At 36.7% G+C, this 18,483-nt stretch overlaps 1 protein-coding gene across 4 annotated transcripts in view; it reads right to left on the reverse strand.

The window, feature by feature from the left end:
• Window positions 1–18,483, reverse strand: part of col11a1a (collagen, type XI, alpha 1a) — a 193,666-nt gene that overhangs the window by 73,066 nt on the left and 102,117 nt on the right. For all 4 annotated transcript variants that reach the window (XM_049480869.1, XM_049480871.1, XM_049480870.1 and 1 more), the window contains 11 exons: window positions 17,941–17,994; window positions 17,565–17,609; window positions 15,952–16,005; window positions 15,791–15,835; window positions 12,399–12,452; window positions 11,181–11,288; window positions 10,888–10,941; window positions 4,507–4,560; window positions 2,520–2,564; window positions 1,304–1,357; window positions 1,129–1,173 (listed from right to left, as the gene is read on the reverse strand). In XM_049480869.1, coding sequence (XP_049336826.1) covers window positions 1,129–1,173; window positions 1,304–1,357; window positions 2,520–2,564; window positions 4,507–4,560; window positions 10,888–10,941; window positions 11,181–11,288; window positions 12,399–12,452; window positions 15,791–15,835; window positions 15,952–16,005; window positions 17,565–17,609; window positions 17,941–17,994 — 612 coding nt within the window. The remainder of the gene's footprint in view (window positions 1–1,128; window positions 1,174–1,303; window positions 1,358–2,519; window positions 2,565–4,506; window positions 4,561–10,887; window positions 10,942–11,180; window positions 11,289–12,398; window positions 12,453–15,790; window positions 15,836–15,951; window positions 16,006–17,564; window positions 17,610–17,940; window positions 17,995–18,483) is intronic.

An 18,483-nucleotide genomic window follows, 5' to 3' on the forward strand; every position in this document is an offset into this window, starting at 1 on the left:
ATGATTAGCACGTACTTTACGGCGCTTTATAGACCGTACTGAAGCGAGGGGTTCTCCGGCCCACGCTGCAGTCAATAGCCCTTCATAAATAAATAAGCAACGTTTCTGCAGACTAGCGCTGAGATGGAGGTCTGGCTCGGAGATGGAGGGTCCTGGTGAATGGGAAATAGTTTGTTGGGAAACGAGCGCTCTGTAAAAATAGAGCTCGGCGGTTGTGCGTCACTCAGAGGCCGTAATAGCAAATCGCTTATTTTAGCCACTCAGGATCTATACTGGATTTCTTAAACCCAGAAAAATAGAGAAAACTAAGAAGAACTGCAAGGAAGAACTTTGTTCTGTAAACAAATTTTAGCTCACTGGAATTTTAGCCCCTTGTAAAAAGGAAGTATATTTAAACAGCATTAAAAGTATGTTTAAAATAGATAAAAAGAATCCTAAAAGTACATTTTTTATTCAATATACTAAATAAAAAAACACTGTATTTTTAGACTCTTTGGCCCGTTTTTCTGCGCTAGAAATGCGCACTCTCTGCGCTTTTAGACTCTTTGGCCCGTTTCTGACACCTAGCGTTCAAAGATTGAATCTCACATTATAAAAAATTGCTTAACAGCGGGCCAACTTTCATTATGTTTCTAAGATACCTCGCGGGCCGCTTCAAAAAAGGAAACGGGCCGCAAATGGCCCGCGGGCCGTAGTTTGGACACCCCTGCTCTAGACCATTGTAAGACTTGCTACTGTAGTATCAATAGCTTTGTAGCATCGCTATTGTGCTAATGTGCTAATGTGGCAATACTCGCTTTACCTAGTATACCTATACTTTTTATAGTCCATGGCTTACTATTGTTAAACTACTACTGTATGTTATATCTGACTTATCGCTAAATTAATCAAATTAATCATTATTGAGTCAAAATCAAACTGTATATTGACTCTTTTTTCTAGACTCCTGGCTCCTTACTGGACCTGGTTTGGGTCTGTTCACTCTCTCTCTCTAAGCTAATACCCAGAATCCCCTGGGTTTTTGATATGGCAGTCCTGCTGAAGACTCCATAGCTGTCCAGCTGCTTTCTCTGGAACAATAAAAAAATGAATGGTCTGAATTATAACGCTCTGAGCCGAATCACTTACTCTCTCTCCGGGCGGGCCAGGTGGACCATCATTGCCCGATGTGCCCTAAGAGGAAAAACAGACAGAACATCAGAACATCTGCTGCAGCTGAATCAGTCGTGCAGTAATAGTGAGAATAGTATAGTGATAAAAGTGTTTATCAGTCACACTTGTGTAATAAAGTAGTGAAAATTACCTTAGGACCTGGCTTTCCAGTCGGACCCCTGGCACCCCGAGCGCCACGTGGCCCCTACAACACATATACACACACACAGGAATGGTCATGATGAGATATGGTCATGATATACAGAATAATTCATAGTGGATACTGATGAATCCACGGTGTAAGACAAGAAATATGATTAATGGTAGATATCATACTGAATGACTCATAGCAGATATTGGATTATTCGTAGTTGTAAAATCTGAACAATTCATAGTGACTACTGAATAGTTCATACTGGATACTGTCATAAATACTAAATATTTAATAATAAAATATTGAATATTGCATAGTGCATGTACTAAATAATGTATGTTGGTATAAATGAGCTATAGTGGATACGGAATAATTCATAAGAAATACTAAATAATTCATAGTCAATAGATGACAATTCATGAGGGATATCTATAGCAATAATATATAGCACACATTATAATTCAGATTTGAAAGAAGATGCCGAATAATTCATAGTACATACTGAACAATCCATAGTACATAATGAATAATTCATGATGGATACTAAACAATTAGAGTATAAAGTGAATCATTCATAGTAGATACTGAATAATCCATAGATGATACTGAACAACAAATAGTATGTTTATAGTGGATGCTAAATGATTCATAGTGGATACTGAACAGTAAATAGTATATAGTGAATGGTTTGTAGTAGATACTGCGTAATTCATAGTAGATAGTAAATAATTCATAGTGGATTCCGAACAATTTTTAGTGGGTACTGAAAAATGTTTAGTGGGTACTGAATAATCCACAGTGTACACTGAATAATTCATAGTGGATACTGAATACTTTATATTCAATACTGGACAAATTTTGTGGATACTAAATGATCCACAGTGTACACTAAATAATTCATAGTGGATATTGAATACTTTATATTCGATACTGCACAATTTATAGTGGATAGTGGACACCTTATTGTGGGCACTGAACAATTCACAGTAGATACTGAATAATCCATAATGGATACTTAAAACTCATAGTGGATAATGAACAATAAATATTATAATATTATGACTTATAGTGGATACTGAACAATACTAAATAATTCAGATACTGATAGCAGATACTGGACAGTAAATAGTATATACTGAATGATTCATAGTGGATATAAAAATTAGGGGGTTAAATTAGGGTAATTAGGGCTGGAAAATGAGAGACTGCATACCGTCGGACCTCTCTGCCCCCTTGGACCGGGTTTTCCCGCAACACCCTGTCAAACAGAGGGAGAAAAATGAGTACAGAACATATCAACACACACTAACACACACACACACACACACACACACACTAACACACACTTTCTTGCTGCCAGTGATAAAGCCATGCTGGCACAGTCTCAGCCGAGGAGGTGCCAACACTCAGCCTGTAAGGAGCCAAAGCCTGGCACCACCGACACCCCCCCGGAGGAGGGCCAGCCCACCTGATATTACATTTAACTGCAGTGCAGGTGGGCCAGCCACACACACACACACACATACACACTCTCTCACACACATACAAAAATAAATAAATAAAATTACAAACGGATAACCTTGATTAAATACATATCATTAAATGTGCCTACTGTTTCAATGGCAAAAAATAGTGATAGAAATATATTTATTGCTAGACCAGCTAACCAGATAACACCTTTTTTATACGTAAAGTATAAATAAATACAGTAACAAATACAGTACATTAGGACAGACAACTAATAGTATTCATGTTATATTCATGTTATAATGTGTATAAACAAATGAATACAGTTCAACTACTGGTGCTGTTTAAATATTGAATATTGAAAATGATTTCTTATTAATAACTGAAGAAACTGTTAAACTGTAAAAAAACTAATTTACTTATTCAATAGAAATAACACAATGTAATTATATATATTTAGTCCCATTTAGTCCCGTGTTTCTTCTAATAACTGTGTAGTTACACATTAACAACCCTGGCAATAACTGTGTAACTAATGATGAAGTATGTATTGCTACAGGCTGGGGACTCAAAACTAGATACTCTAAACTGTCCTGATGTGTGTGTGTGTGTTTGTGGGTGTAAGTTATTGTGTGTGTGTGTGTGTGTGTGTGCGTGTGTAAATGTATGTATGTGTGCCCAATGCAGGTGGACAGTGGGTTCTGGTTGCGTGTATGCTGCATGCTATTGGCTGTTGCTTTTCACTGGTGTGGATAAGTGTTGAGTGTAAGTGGTTGTGTATAAAACGTGACTTTCTAGAAACCTTGGTTTTCTAGGAAAGTGCTTTATGAGTGAAACTTCATTCATCTATTAATATTTTGTATTAAGTGGGACAACATATTATGTTATTTTATTATTATTTTATGGTGTTTTTGTTTATTGTTTCATGAGAACTGATGATAAAACTGGAGAAATCACAGTATTTAGAAAGAATATCTGCAGATTTTTTTTTTATATAAGAGCTGATATAATGAATAAATGCTGCTGTATTACAGAGCAGATGTGTCTGTGACTGAGTGCATGCAGGTACCTGCAGGAGCATAATGCAGTGTGTGTGTGTGTGTGTGTGTGTAAATGCATGTATGACTGTGTGCCCAATGCAGGTGGATGGTGGTTTCTGGTTGCGTGTATGCTGCCTGCTATTGGCTGTTGCTTTTCACTGGTGTGGATGGGTGTGGTGTATGAGCGGCTGTCTGTAAAACATGACTTTCTAGAAACCTTGGGTTTCTAGGAAAGTGCTATACGACTTTTATGCTGTTTTTGATTATTTTGTCATGAAAACTGATGATAAAACTGCAGAAATCACATTGTTGCTGTATTACAGAGCAGATGTGTCTGTGACTGAGTGTCTCTGGCCTCAGTGGTCCGGCGCATGCAGGAGCATAATGCAGTGTGTGTGTAAACACTGTGAGTAATTCTGATTTGTCTATTTGCATTCTGGCCGGATCTGCAGGACAGTGCTGGTGCTGGAGGCGCAGAACTCCGACTCCGGGTCCTCATTGACTTTATTCCCCCTGATTCAGTATACCCCCCCCCCCCCCCCTCCCCGTCCATTCAGCAGCTCTCTCTTGTCCTGCATTGATCTGCTCTTTTGTTTTCCGGTGAAAATCATCACACAAATCCCTTCATAATGATAATCAATGGGCCGTGTGTTTTTCTCTGAGTGGGATTATGATGCCGTGTGCATTTCTTACCCTGGCTCCTTTCTCTCCGTTGGCTCCTGGGAATCCGGGGAAACCGGTCGAACCCTGCGGATCAAACAGGAAGAGTGTGTGAGAGCGGGAGAGTGTGTGTGTGTGTGTGTGTGTGTGTGTGTGTGCTGTAGCTGCATGCTGATGATTCCCATCTCCGCCTGTTTCCCCTCCTTTAACACTCCTCACTGTCAGAGAGTATCAGCATCCCTCTGTTCCACATACACACTAATTATACTAGTACACAAACACGACTACACACATACACTTCACCTATACACTACACACATACACACTAATTATACTAGTACACAAACACAACTACACACATACACTACACCTATACACTACACACATACACACTAATTATACTAGTACACAAACACAACTACACACATACACTACACCTATACACTACACACATACACACTAATTATACTAGTACACAAACACAACTACACACATACACTTCACCTATACACTACACACATACACACTAATTATACATATACACAAACACATCTACACACATACAATACACCTGTACACTACACACATACACACTAATTATACATATACACAAACACGACTACACACATACAATACACCTGTACACTACACACATACACACTAATTATACATATACACACACACGACTACACACATACACACTAATTATACTAGTACACAAACACGACTACACACATACACTACACCTATACACTACACACATACACACTAATTATACATATACACACACACGACTACACACATACACACTAATTATACTAGTACACAAACACGACTACACACATACACTACACCTATACACTACACACATACACACTAATTATACATATACACAAACACGACTACACACATACAATACACCTATACACTACACACATACACACTAATTATACATATACACACACACGACTACACACATACACACTAATTATACTAGTACACAAACACGACTACACACATACACTACACCTATACACTACACACATACACACTAATTATACATATACACAAACACAACTACACACATACACTACACCTATACACTACACACATACACACTAATTATACATATACACAAACACATCTACACACATACACTACACCTATACACTACACGCATACACACTAATTATACATATACACAAACACGACTACACACATACACTACACCTATACACTACACGCATACACACTAATTATACTAGTACACAAACATGACTACACACATACACTACACATATACACTACACACATACACACTAATTATACTAGCACACAAACACAACTACACACATACACTACACATATACACTACACGCATACACACTAATTATACTAGTACACAAACACGACTACACACATACACTACACATATACACTACACACATACGCACTAATTATACTAGCACACAAACACGACTACACACATACACTACACATATACACTACATACATACACACTAATTATACTAGTACACAAACACGACTACACACATACACTACACGTATACACTACACACATACGCACTAATTATACTAGCACACAAACACGACTACACGCATACACACTAATTATACATATACACAAACACGACTACACACATACAATACACCTGTACACTACACACATACACACTAATTATACATATACACAAACACAACTACACACATACACTACACCGATACACTACACACATACACACTAATTATACATATACACAAACACATCTACACACATACACTACACCTATACACTACACACATACACACTAATTATACTAGCACACAAGCACGACTACACACATACACTACACATATACACTACACACATACACACTAATTATACTAGTACACAAACACGACTACACACACTAATTACACTACTAATAAGTAACACTACTTATATACACTACACTTACACAGCTATACTACACAAATACACACTTGCTACACATATACTACACAAACACAGCTACAATTATACACTACACGCATACAATTACACTTTAATCAGATTAGTATCTGTTTTAAATGCGTCTCAGACCATCTTCTGGAGTGGTTTAAGAGATCAGATTAGTTGTGTATCTGGTTTATATGAATCTCAGGGGTGTTTACACTTGTATTTTAATGTGGTTTGGTCTTATGTAGATATAATTAAGACTATTTAAGATGTGTGAAGTGACCAGGTGTAAACAGGGGCATAGTGATGTGAGTTTTAATGCACTATTCACACTACTGAGGATGGATGGATGTAGTGCAGAGTGAGGCCTAATCTGATGAAAGTGTTTCAAACAGACAAACAGACATCACAAAGCTGAATAACAGCAAAAATATATAGAAAACATTCACTAAATAATACAAAACACAAAAACACACAAACAGAACACAAGCAAACGAGCTGGCCGTGCTTCAGAACTGGCGCTCTGGTCTCTGCTAACCCGGCTCGCCGGCGCAGTGAATCAAAAACGGCTTACCCGTGTTCTTCAGAGCCGGGGCCATTATGAGCAGCAGGGAAAGGAAATCAATACAGTGTTTTATAGCCTCATCCGAGAGCGGGGGGCTTCAGTATTTACACAACACAAAATCAGTCTTGATTTAGCCGGGCTACAGCAGAAACGCGGGCGTGTATCGGAAGCGGCGGGGCCGGCGCTCTGCCTGGGAGACGGATGCTGAATTTCCATCTATAAAGACGTCAGGGCCCGGACCCCCACAGCAATAGTCCACTTCATGAAAATTCAGCAGCCGGCGGCCCCCGAGAGCGACTTTCAGGAATGATGAGATATCAAACACTCGCCAGCCTCATCAGTCTCCTCCTCTCCTGCTGTAAAATCCAGAGCCGGCTGATGAAAACCGTAGAACTCAACACAGCAGAGGAGACTCGCCACCCATCACCGGCCTGGAGCCGCGGGGCTCAATGTTCTTATATAATATCATATCATACACTCATCAAAATACGAAATACATGCATTTAGAAAGAAGAGGGGGACTGCAGTGCTGTTCGTATGGAAGTTAAAAGTTACTAGAAGCAATAAATGATTAAAAATGTAATTCTCTTTTATGGGGGTCCTCTGTGATTTTATTCCCGTCCAGAACGATCATGTACGTGTTTCATTTCTCAGACGTCCTCTAAGAGAACATTACAGGCTGAATCATCTTCTGTTTTTCTCTGAACTCTTTTCGTGGTCCTCCGGTAATTTTAGTCCTGTCCGGACGCACATCTCTGAGTTTCGTCTCCTTGCGTTTAATAAAACATCTATTTGTCCACTGCCGCTCACCGTAATTACACTTCGTGGAGATCCACATAAAAAAACACAACAGCGAGTGAAAATGGAGGAGCTACTGAACGTGAATGTCATGTGACAGAGAAAGCCGAGAAAAAAAAAAAACTGACTGGTCCTCCTGTTTTTTTTTTTTTATGCAGTCCGGATGCAGGAGTTTTAACACTGAGTAGAAGAAACTGAGAAACTAATCCCCTCCAGATAGGGCTTAGTCGAAACTCTGCATTGTATATTAATACTAAGGTACAATGACAATAAAGCTCTATTCTATTCTATTCTATTCTATTCTATTCTATTCTATTCTATTCTATACATACTTCCGGCGCTGACGCAAGTGGCTGCCTTTCCAGTAGCTCCATCTCTTTGTATGTTTTTTTAGTTTATTTTGTTGTATTTTATATGTTATTGTTTTATCTTATCCTTCTTTTGTACCCTTTGTGTAATGTGCATGTCTGTCTGTCTGACTTACTGTCTAACTATTTATCTGTCTGTCTGTCTGTCTGTCTATCTATCTATCTATCTATCTATCTATCTATCTATCTATCTATCTATTTGTCTGTCTGTCTGTCTGTCTGTATATCTATCTATCTGTATGTCTGTCTGTCTGACTTTCTATCTATCTATCGATCGATCGATCGATCTATCTATCTATCTATCTATCTATCTATCTATCTATCTATCTATCTATCTATCTATCTATCTATCTATCTATCTATCTATCTATCTGTTCATCTGCCTATCTTTCTGTCTATCTGTCTGTCTATGTATGTATCTATCTATCTATCTATCTATCTATCTATCTATCTATCTATCTATCTATCTGTCTGTCTGTCTGTCTGACTATCTATCTATCTATCTGTTTATCTGTCTGTCTATCTGTCTACCTCATAAGCATATTCTGGTTTGTTTAACACCTTTTTCTTTACTTTTCTTTTTTTTTCTTTTTAATTTCATTTGAACTTTAGTATTAATCTACAATACAGAACATTTTTAAATAATGAGAATCACTGAGTTTAAGGGGTGACTGGTTCACTGTAGAGGAACTCCTAATATTAATGTTGAGTGTGAGGCTGCAGTGGTGTTGGGTAGTAGTGAACAGTGAGTGAGTAAGGGAGTGATTTAGAGACGGGGACAGGGTGGGTTCCTCTGTTTCTCAGCAGTGCTGGCTGGTGGTGGATCTGTAGGACTGTAGCCCCCCTGTGATGAGAGGCGGGCGGGGGCTGGGCATTATCTCCTGCCCTCTGTGCCCTGTCTCTGCAGGACCTGCGTGAGCTCCATGCTGAACAGGTAGAGCTCCAGCTCCACTCTGACCTCACATACTGAGCCTTTATCCCGCTTTCATCTTCCATCAGAACACAGCGGAACCGCACCGGAACTCCCAATATTAATAATATCTCCTGTACTCAAGAGCTACACTGAGGGTCTCAGAACATAACCTCTTCCCTAATGTCCAAAATGAAGGTTCTAGAACCAAAGACCTAAAATAAAGGTTTCAGAAATACACAGAGGGATCTAGAGCGGTGCTGAATCCTAGCACTAAAAGCCACAGTGTAATTTTAAACCTTTCCCTTTAGTTCTAATACTCTTAACATGGTTCCATAACCTTTATTGTTATTTTAAAACAGCTGCTGTATGGTTTGAGACCCATTAGTAAGTTCTTGAAACTCTTAGTGTAGGATAAGAACCAGTGTTGTGGTTCTGGAACCTTTAGCATAGCAATAAATATGTTCTGGGTGATTCTGGTCCCTTTACTGTAGTTAAAGAACTCTCAATCTGGTTCTATAAACTTTATCGTTGCTTTATGACACCTGCTATATGGTTCTAGACCCAATACTAGGATTTTAAAACCCTCAGTGTAGGATAATAACCAGAGTTGTGGTTCTGGAATCTTTAGCATAGCAATAAATACCTTTTGGGTTATTCTGGTCCTTTTACTGTAGAACTTTACTGTACTTTATCCTTGTTTTATAACACCTGTTATATGGTTCCAGACCCATTTATAGGATTCTAAAACCCTAGTTGTAGAATCCAAGCAATGGGTATAGAACCATATATAGCAGGTTCTGTATTTATACTATGGGCATCAGAAAAAGATTGAGATTGAGATTGAGATAAAGGTTTCAGAACAACAACACTGGTTCTAATCCTGCACTAAGAGTTTTAGAATCCTAGTAATGGGTCTAGAACCATACAACATGTGTCATAAATCAACAATAAAGCTTATAGAACCAGATTAAGAGTTCTAAAACTACAGTAGAAGGACCAGAATCACCCAAAAGGTATTTTGAAAAGTATCAAAATCCCCCAAAATGTATTTGTTGCTATGCTAAATGGTTCTATTCTATTCCTACACTGAGGGTTTTAGAATACCAGGAATGGGTCTAGAACCTATGTAGCAGTTTTATACTAAAAGTATGAAAACCATTATCAGAGTCCTATAACTACAGTCAACAGTGTCAGAATGTATTGCTATTTTAAAGATTCTGGAACCACAACTGGTTCTAAACATACAGTGAGGGTTCTAAAACTTCTTTGAAGGCTCTAGAACTTCTTAGAGGGTTTCGGAAACACAACAAGGGTTTTTTTCCCTTTAAACTACACTGAGGGTTCTAGAAAACCACACCAGCGGGTAGGGATACACTATAAATTTCTAGAATTAGGTGACAATTCCAATTTTTTTGTGGACGATATATTTCGATATCTAGAAAATATTGTGATTTCTAGTATATAGTAAATGGGAAATATATACTTTTACTTTTTTCTTCAGCTATTGCCATAGTAGGTCCATATACAGGTATGTTAACAAACGTTTAAACACAGTAGATGATTCAAAATTATCAAATATTATTAGGGTCATGTCCATTTATTGTATGATAAATCGATAATGTAATTATCGTGACAGGCCTAGCTAGAATATAACTGGGGTTTTGAGTACTATGCTGAGGAGTATTAAGGTGTCTGGAACATTACTGATGGTTCAAGGCAAACAACATTTGAGTTATAATAGTATATCTATCTGTCTATCTGTCTGTCTATCTGTCTGTATCTAGAACAGTGCAGTTGATGCTGGACGTACCTTCGGTCCCTGTCGTCCTGGGTATCCAGGCAGTCCAGGAACGCCCAGTTTACCCTGCCAGAAAACAACAGTGGAATCATTAGCGGCGTCACTGAGCTGAGGAAATTATTAAAACTTACAGACGAGCATTAGTATTCCCCCTCCATCAGACACCAGCGCTCTTCCTCCTCGCCCTCTAACTCCACTCAAAGTCGAGCTTTAACACACCCACTATACACACACACACTATACACACACACTATACACACACACACACACTATACACACAATACACACACAGCAGCAGCACCCACCTTCTCTCCAGCCAGACCCATCGGTCCTGATTCACCATTAGGACCTGCACGACCCTTAGGACCTTCAGGACCATCCTCACCACGGGGTCCGACCACACCGAGCTCACCCTAAACACACACACACAAAGAAATATACACACACACACACACACACACACAAAAAAAATACACACACAGAGAGAGAGTTAGGGTCAGCTACAGTATAACATGACTCATATGTAACAAAAGTGTTCCTAATGATGTGGCAAGTAAGTGTACGAATAATGTAGGTAGTAAGTAGGTGTTTCCAATAAAGTGGCCATCAGTGAGTGGAAGCACAATGTAGTTAGTGGCTGTTTCTAATAAAGTGGCCGGTAGTAGTAGGTGTTTCTGATAAAGTGGCCAGTAAATCGAGGCACAATGTAGATAGTAACTAGGCGTTTCCAATAAAGTGGCCATTGGTGAGTGGAATCGCAATGTAGGTAGTAAGTAGGTGTTTCCAATAAAGTGGCCATCAGTGAGTGGAAGCACAATGTAGTTAGTGGGCGTTTCTAATAAAGTGGCCGGTAGTAGTAGGTGTTTCTGATAAAGTGGCCAGTAAATCGAAGCACAATGTAGATAGTAACTAGGCGTTTCCAATAAAGTGGCCATTGGTGAGTGGAATCGCAATGTAGGTAGTAAGTAGGTGTTTCCAATAAAGTGGCCATCAGTGAGTGGAAGCACAATGTAGTTAGTGGGTGTTTCTAATAAAGTGGCCAGTACTAGTAGCCAGCAAATTGAAGCACATTGTAGATAGTAGCAAGGTGTTTCCAATAAAGTGGCCATCAGTGACTAGAAGCACAATGTATGACGTAAGTAGGTGTTTCCAAAAAAGTGGCCATCAGTGAGTGTAATAAAAGCACAATGTCGATAGTAAGTAGGTGTTTCTAATAAAATGGCCATTAAATTAGTGAAATCACAAGGTTTGAGTAGGTGTTTCTAATAAAGTGGCCATTAAATTAGTGAAATCACAAGGTTTGAGTAGGTGTTTCTAATAAAGTGGCCATCAGTGAGTTGAACCACAAGACACAAAACAGATGTTTCCAATAAATTGGCCACTTAGTGATAACACAAGGTAGGTAGCAGGTAGGTGTTTCTAATACAGCGGCCAGTGATTTTACTGTATATATGTAATGTTTTCAGTATTTTAATATTTTGATGTATTTATTATATTCAATATATATGGTGATGAGTACTCACCCTATCTCCTTTAAGTCCCATGTCTCCTTTGAAGCCGGGGAATCCATCCTCACCCTGAGAAATAAAGAGATTTTAATTCAATATTATTCATTATTTTTTGTATCAGATAAAGAATTAATCAATACTGATTACATACCCCTAATAATCTGACTGAAATATAATAAAAATAAATGGAATATATGGTATATGTATGTATTGACTGCAGGACTGTGAGTCATGCTGCCCCCTGCAGGCGGGTCTGCAGAACTGCAGGACATGCTGGAGCGCACAGACACGCTTCCTAACATGATGCAACAATCCGGTAATTTATCAAAGTGAAATAAATGAGATTCGTTTCATTTTTCGCTATCTCTGCAGTATGCAAATGAGGCAGCAGTGCTGGCTTACAATATTCCAACTCTACAGCTGTTTGTTTATAAACACACACACACACACACACACAGAACCGAGTGGAGTTGTTGTTGGGGATGATGCAGTGAGTGAACGCTGGTGAGCAGCAGATGCTGGTGCCCACAGGCAGTGAACAGACTGGGAGCAGATGATGGTGATGCTGCAGATCCTGCACACTAAGCTCTCTAAACACCAGCAGATCCACACTCATGCAGAACAGTGAATAAACACATCATTACTGCACCACTGTTCCACTGAGAGACTGTTCACCAACGATCACTCAGGTGCAGCAGGTACAGCAGGTCAATCACCTACTCATCTTCATTTATTTTTACTTAATAGTAAGTATTTATCTATTTTATAGATGAGTTAAGCACTGAATAATTAACCTGTTGCATGTAATAATGCATCAATAATTATTTACAGCATAGTGAATAATTAATAGTAAATACTGAATACAATTTAGAAGATACTGAATAATAAATAGTAGATACTGAGTAATCAATAGAAGATACTGAGTAATTTGTAGTAGATACTAAAAAAATCATAGTGGATACTTAAGAAATTATAGTAGATACTAAATCGGTTATAGTGGATTCTGAATACCTCATAGTGAATACTCAGTTGTTCATAGTTGATCCTAAATAAATCATAGTTGATACTTAAGTAATCATAGTGGGTACTGAATCAGTTAAAGTGGATACTGAATACCTCATAGAGGATACTAAGCAGTTCATAGCGGATACATATTAAATCATAGTGGATACTGAATACTTCATAGTGGATATTAATACATCATAGTGGATACTCAGTAGGTCATTGAAGATACTGAATACCTCATAGTTGATTCTAAGTAGTTCATAGTGGATACATAATAAATCATAGTGGATACATAATAAATCATAGTGGATAATAAGTAGTTCATAGTGGATACTTAATAAAGCAAAGTGGATACTGAATACTTCATAGAGGATACTAAGCAGTTCATAGTGGATACTGAATCATTCATAGCGGATACTAAATACTTTATAGTGGACACTTAGTAGTTCATAGTGGACACTAAATAAATCATAGTGGACACTAAATAAATCATAGTGGATACATAATAAATCATAGTGGATACTGAATACTTCATAGTGGATACATAATAAATCATAGTGGATACTGAATACTTCATAGAGGATACTAAGCAGTTCATAGTGGATACTGAATCATTCACAGCGGACATTAAATACTTTATAGTGGACACTTAGTAGTTCATAGTGGATACTAAATAAATCATAGTGGATACTTAATAAATCATAGTGGATACATAATAAATCATAGTGGATACATAATAAATCATAGTGGATACATAATAAATCATAGAGGATACTAAGCAGTTCATAGTGGATACTGAATCATTCATAGCGGATACTAAATACTTTATAGTGGACACTTAGTAGTTCATAGTGGATACTAAATAAATCATAGTGGATACATAATAAATCATAGTGGATACTGAATACTTCATAGAGGACACATGATAAATCATAGTGGATACTAAGCAGTTCATAGTGGATACTTAATAAAGCACAGTGGATACTGAATACTTCATAGAGGATACTAAGCAGTTCATAGTGGATACTGAATCATTCACAGCGGATATTAAATACTTTATAGTGGACACTTAGTAGTTCATAGTGGATACTAAATAAATCATAGTGGATACTTAATAAATCATAGTGGATACATAATAAATCATAGTGGACACATGATAAATCATAGTGGATACTAAGCAGTTCATAGTGGATACTTAATAAAGCACAGTGGATACTGAATACTTCATAGAGGATACTAAGCAGTTCATAGTGGATACTGAATCATTCATAGTGGATACTAAATACTTTATAGTGGACACTTAGTAGTTCATAGTGGATACTAAATAAATCATAGTGGATACTTAATAAATCATAGTGGATACATAATAAATCATAGTGGATACATGATAAATCATAGTGGATACTAAGCAGTTCATAGTGGATATTTAATAAAGCACAGTGGATACTGAATACTTCATAGAGGATACTAAGCAGTTCATAGTGGATACTGAATCATTCATAGCGAATACTAAATACTTTATAGTGGACACTTAGTAGTTCATAGTGGATACTTAATAAATCATAGTGGATACATAATAAATCATAGTGGGTACTAAGTAGTTCATAGAAGATACTGAATAAATTATCGTGGATACATAATAAATCATAGTGGATACTAAGTAGTTCATAGTGGATACTTAATAAATCATAGTGGATACTAAGTAGTTCATAGTGAATACTAAATAAAGCTCAGTGGATACTGAATACCTCATAGTGGATACTTAGTAGGTCATAGTGGATACTAAGTAGTTCATAGTGGGTACTAAGTAGGTCATAGAAGATACTAAATATATCATAGCGGATATTGAATATTCCATAGTGGATTCTAAATAATTCACAGTCAATACTTAATAATTCATAGTAGATACTGAATAATCCATAGTGGATACTGAACACCTCATAGTGAATACTGAGTAGTTCATAGTGGATACTAAATACCTCATAGTGGATACTAAGTAGTTCATAGTGGATACCGAATACCTTAAAGGGGGTATTGAATATATTGAGTATACTGAGTATATACTTAAATTTATTATTATTAATTATACTTATTATACTTACAGTATCATTTACAGTATATACTCAATTCGTCATTATAGACTGAAGGATTTATAGTGGTTATCATGTAAACTGAATACACTATAATAGACACTGAAAAATTAATAGTGGTTATTGTGTAAACTAAATAATTAATAGTGAATATTAAATAATTCTGTTTGCAACAGTCACTATATTGCTCAATACGCAACAAACGTTAATGTTGTTTATGGGTTCAGTCAGACCTCTGCACTGACCAATCATATCAGTGAATTATTACTCATCTGCTGATCATCTCGATCACATGATCATATAGATCCTCACCTTTTCTCCTTTTCCTCCTTTCAGGCCTCGGACTCCGTCAGCTCCCTGTTTAAAACACAGAGTGTGTGTGCGGTTAAAACAGAGTGTGTGTGACGTTACGCTCGAGCGAGCAGCTCAAATTATAGCATTCAGTCTCAATCAGACAGCAGACAGTACTGTACCTTCACACCGCGTGGCCCCGGGTACCCGATCGGCCCCTGGGGGCCCGGCTGACCCTGAACACCAGAGAGAGAGAGAGAGAGAGAGAAGAGTGAGCCTTACATACACTGCAGATATTACACACACACACACACACACACACACAATTCATAGCACATACTGAGTAAATCACTATGGATACTGAGTAATTTATGGTAGATACTAAATGATTTATACTTGATACTGAGTAATTTATAGTAGATACTTAGTAATTTATAGTAGATACTGAATAATTTATAGGAGATACTGGGTAATATGTAGTAGATGCTGAGTAATTTATTGTATATACTAAGTCATTAATAGTAGATACTGGGTAATATATAGTAGATACTGAGTAATTTATTGTATATACTAAGTCATTAATAGTAGATACTGGGTAATATATAGTAGATACTGAGTAATTCATGGTAGATACCGAGTAATTCATAGTAGACACTAAATGATTTATAGTAGATACTGAGTAATTTATAGTAGATACTAAATTATTTATAGTAGATACTGAGTAATTTATAGTAGATACTAAATTATTTATAGTAGATACTGAGAAATTCATAGTAGATACTAAATGATTTATAGTAGATACAGAGTAATTTATAGTAGATACTAAGTAATTTGTGGTAAATGCTGAGTAAATCATAGTAGATACCGAATGATTTATAGTAGATACTGAGTAATTTATAGTAAATACTAAAATATTTATAGTAGATACTTAGTAATTTATAGTAGATACTGAATGATTCATAGTATATACTGAGTAATTTGTGGTAGATGCTGAATAATTCATGGTAGATACTAAACGATTCATAGTAAATACTGAGTAATTTGTGGTAGATACTAAGTCATTAATAGTAGATACTGGGTAATTTATAGTAGATACTGAATAATTCATGGTAGATACTAAATGATTCATAGTAGATACTGAGTAATTTGTGGTAGATAGTAATTTGTGGTAAACACTGAGTAATGCATAGTAGATACTGAATAATTCACAGCAGAGTCTAAGTAACTTATAGTATATACAGAGTAATTCATAGTATATACTAAATCATTTATAGAAGAGACTGAATAATGAATAGAAAATACTGAGCAATTCATAGTGGAAACTAAATATTTCATAGTAGATACTGAGTAATTGATTGTGAATACTGAGTAATTTATAGTAGATACTGAGTAATTGATTGTGAATACTGAGTAATTTATAGTAGATACTGAGTAATTGATTGTGAATACTGAGTAATTTATAGTAGATACTGAGTAATTGATTGTGAATACTGAGTAATTTATAGTAGACACTGAGTCATTTTGTGAGATACTGAGTAATTCATAGTGGAAACTAAACTTTTATATTTAATAAATAAGCTGGAATTTAGACTCCAGGCATGCCTCAGCTCTTCTCTGAACGCTATTATATTAAATATATAAACAATATAATTACAATCAGTGAATTGTTCTGGTAACTGTATGATTTATCTCATCTTTACATGTTAAAACAATTGTATTATTATGCATTTTGAGCTACCAGAGAGCACAAACTGTTGCGTATTTATTAATTATAAATATTTATATGATTTCTTACCAGAGCTCCTTTCTCTCCTGGAGGACCCTCTTTGCCAGGATGACCCTAGAGAAGTGAATAAAGTGTTAATAATGAGCTTCAGATGCTGAAATGTAAAGTTTACTCAGTTACAGCAGTGATTGTGTGAAGGACCATCCTCTGGAGGTTAGTGAAATGTGGTGGCGCTGCAGAGCGCTGATATCAGAGCGTGTGTGAGCTCTATATCATCCTGTGAGCTGCAGTAACGCTGGCCTTGGAGAAGCATTATGTTATTCTACTGAGCAGATGGATCTTCTGGACTCTTATTTTGATTTATGGATGATGTGGGTTACAGGTGTGTGTGTGTGTGTGTGTGTGTGTGTGTGGTGAACAGCAGCAGGAGTGTAGCGACACTTACAGGAGGTCCATCAGCACCAGGCAACCCAGGCAACCCTGATCTACCGTGAGGACCCTGAGAGAGAAAAAAAGAGAGAGAGAGATAGAGAGAGAATTAGACATTCATCTAAAACACTGTCAGTAATGCTGTTTTCCATTTAAACTCTGTAGTGCTGGGCGATAAATCGATTTTACCGATTAATTTGAATTTAGAATTAAGGTTTTTTTTTGGTTTTTTTTTACAAAAAATGCTTTTCTCTCAGTTTTAACTTTTAACTTTTAAAAGCAAAGTCTCAAAATGAGAACAATTTGGACAGAAGAATAGCTTGAATAACTTGATTGCTGTGCTTATTTAGTTTAAAATGACTTAAAGCAAGGTGAAAATTCTAATTAAGACTGATTAAGATCATTATTCCTTATATAAGCAACATATTCTAACACTTACACAATGCTTAAGTAAGACAACATAAGAAAATAAGAAAATAAAAAAATAACGATAAATCAATTTTATTGATTAATTTAAATTTACAGTTAAGGACGACGTGTTCTTATGAAAATTGTTTTT

Source organism: Astyanax mexicanus, chromosome 6 (assembly GCF_023375975.1).
Source record: "Astyanax mexicanus isolate ESR-SI-001 chromosome 6, AstMex3_surface, whole genome shotgun sequence".
Classification (NCBI taxonomy): Eukaryota; Metazoa; Chordata; class Actinopteri; order Characiformes; family Acestrorhamphidae; genus Astyanax; species Astyanax mexicanus.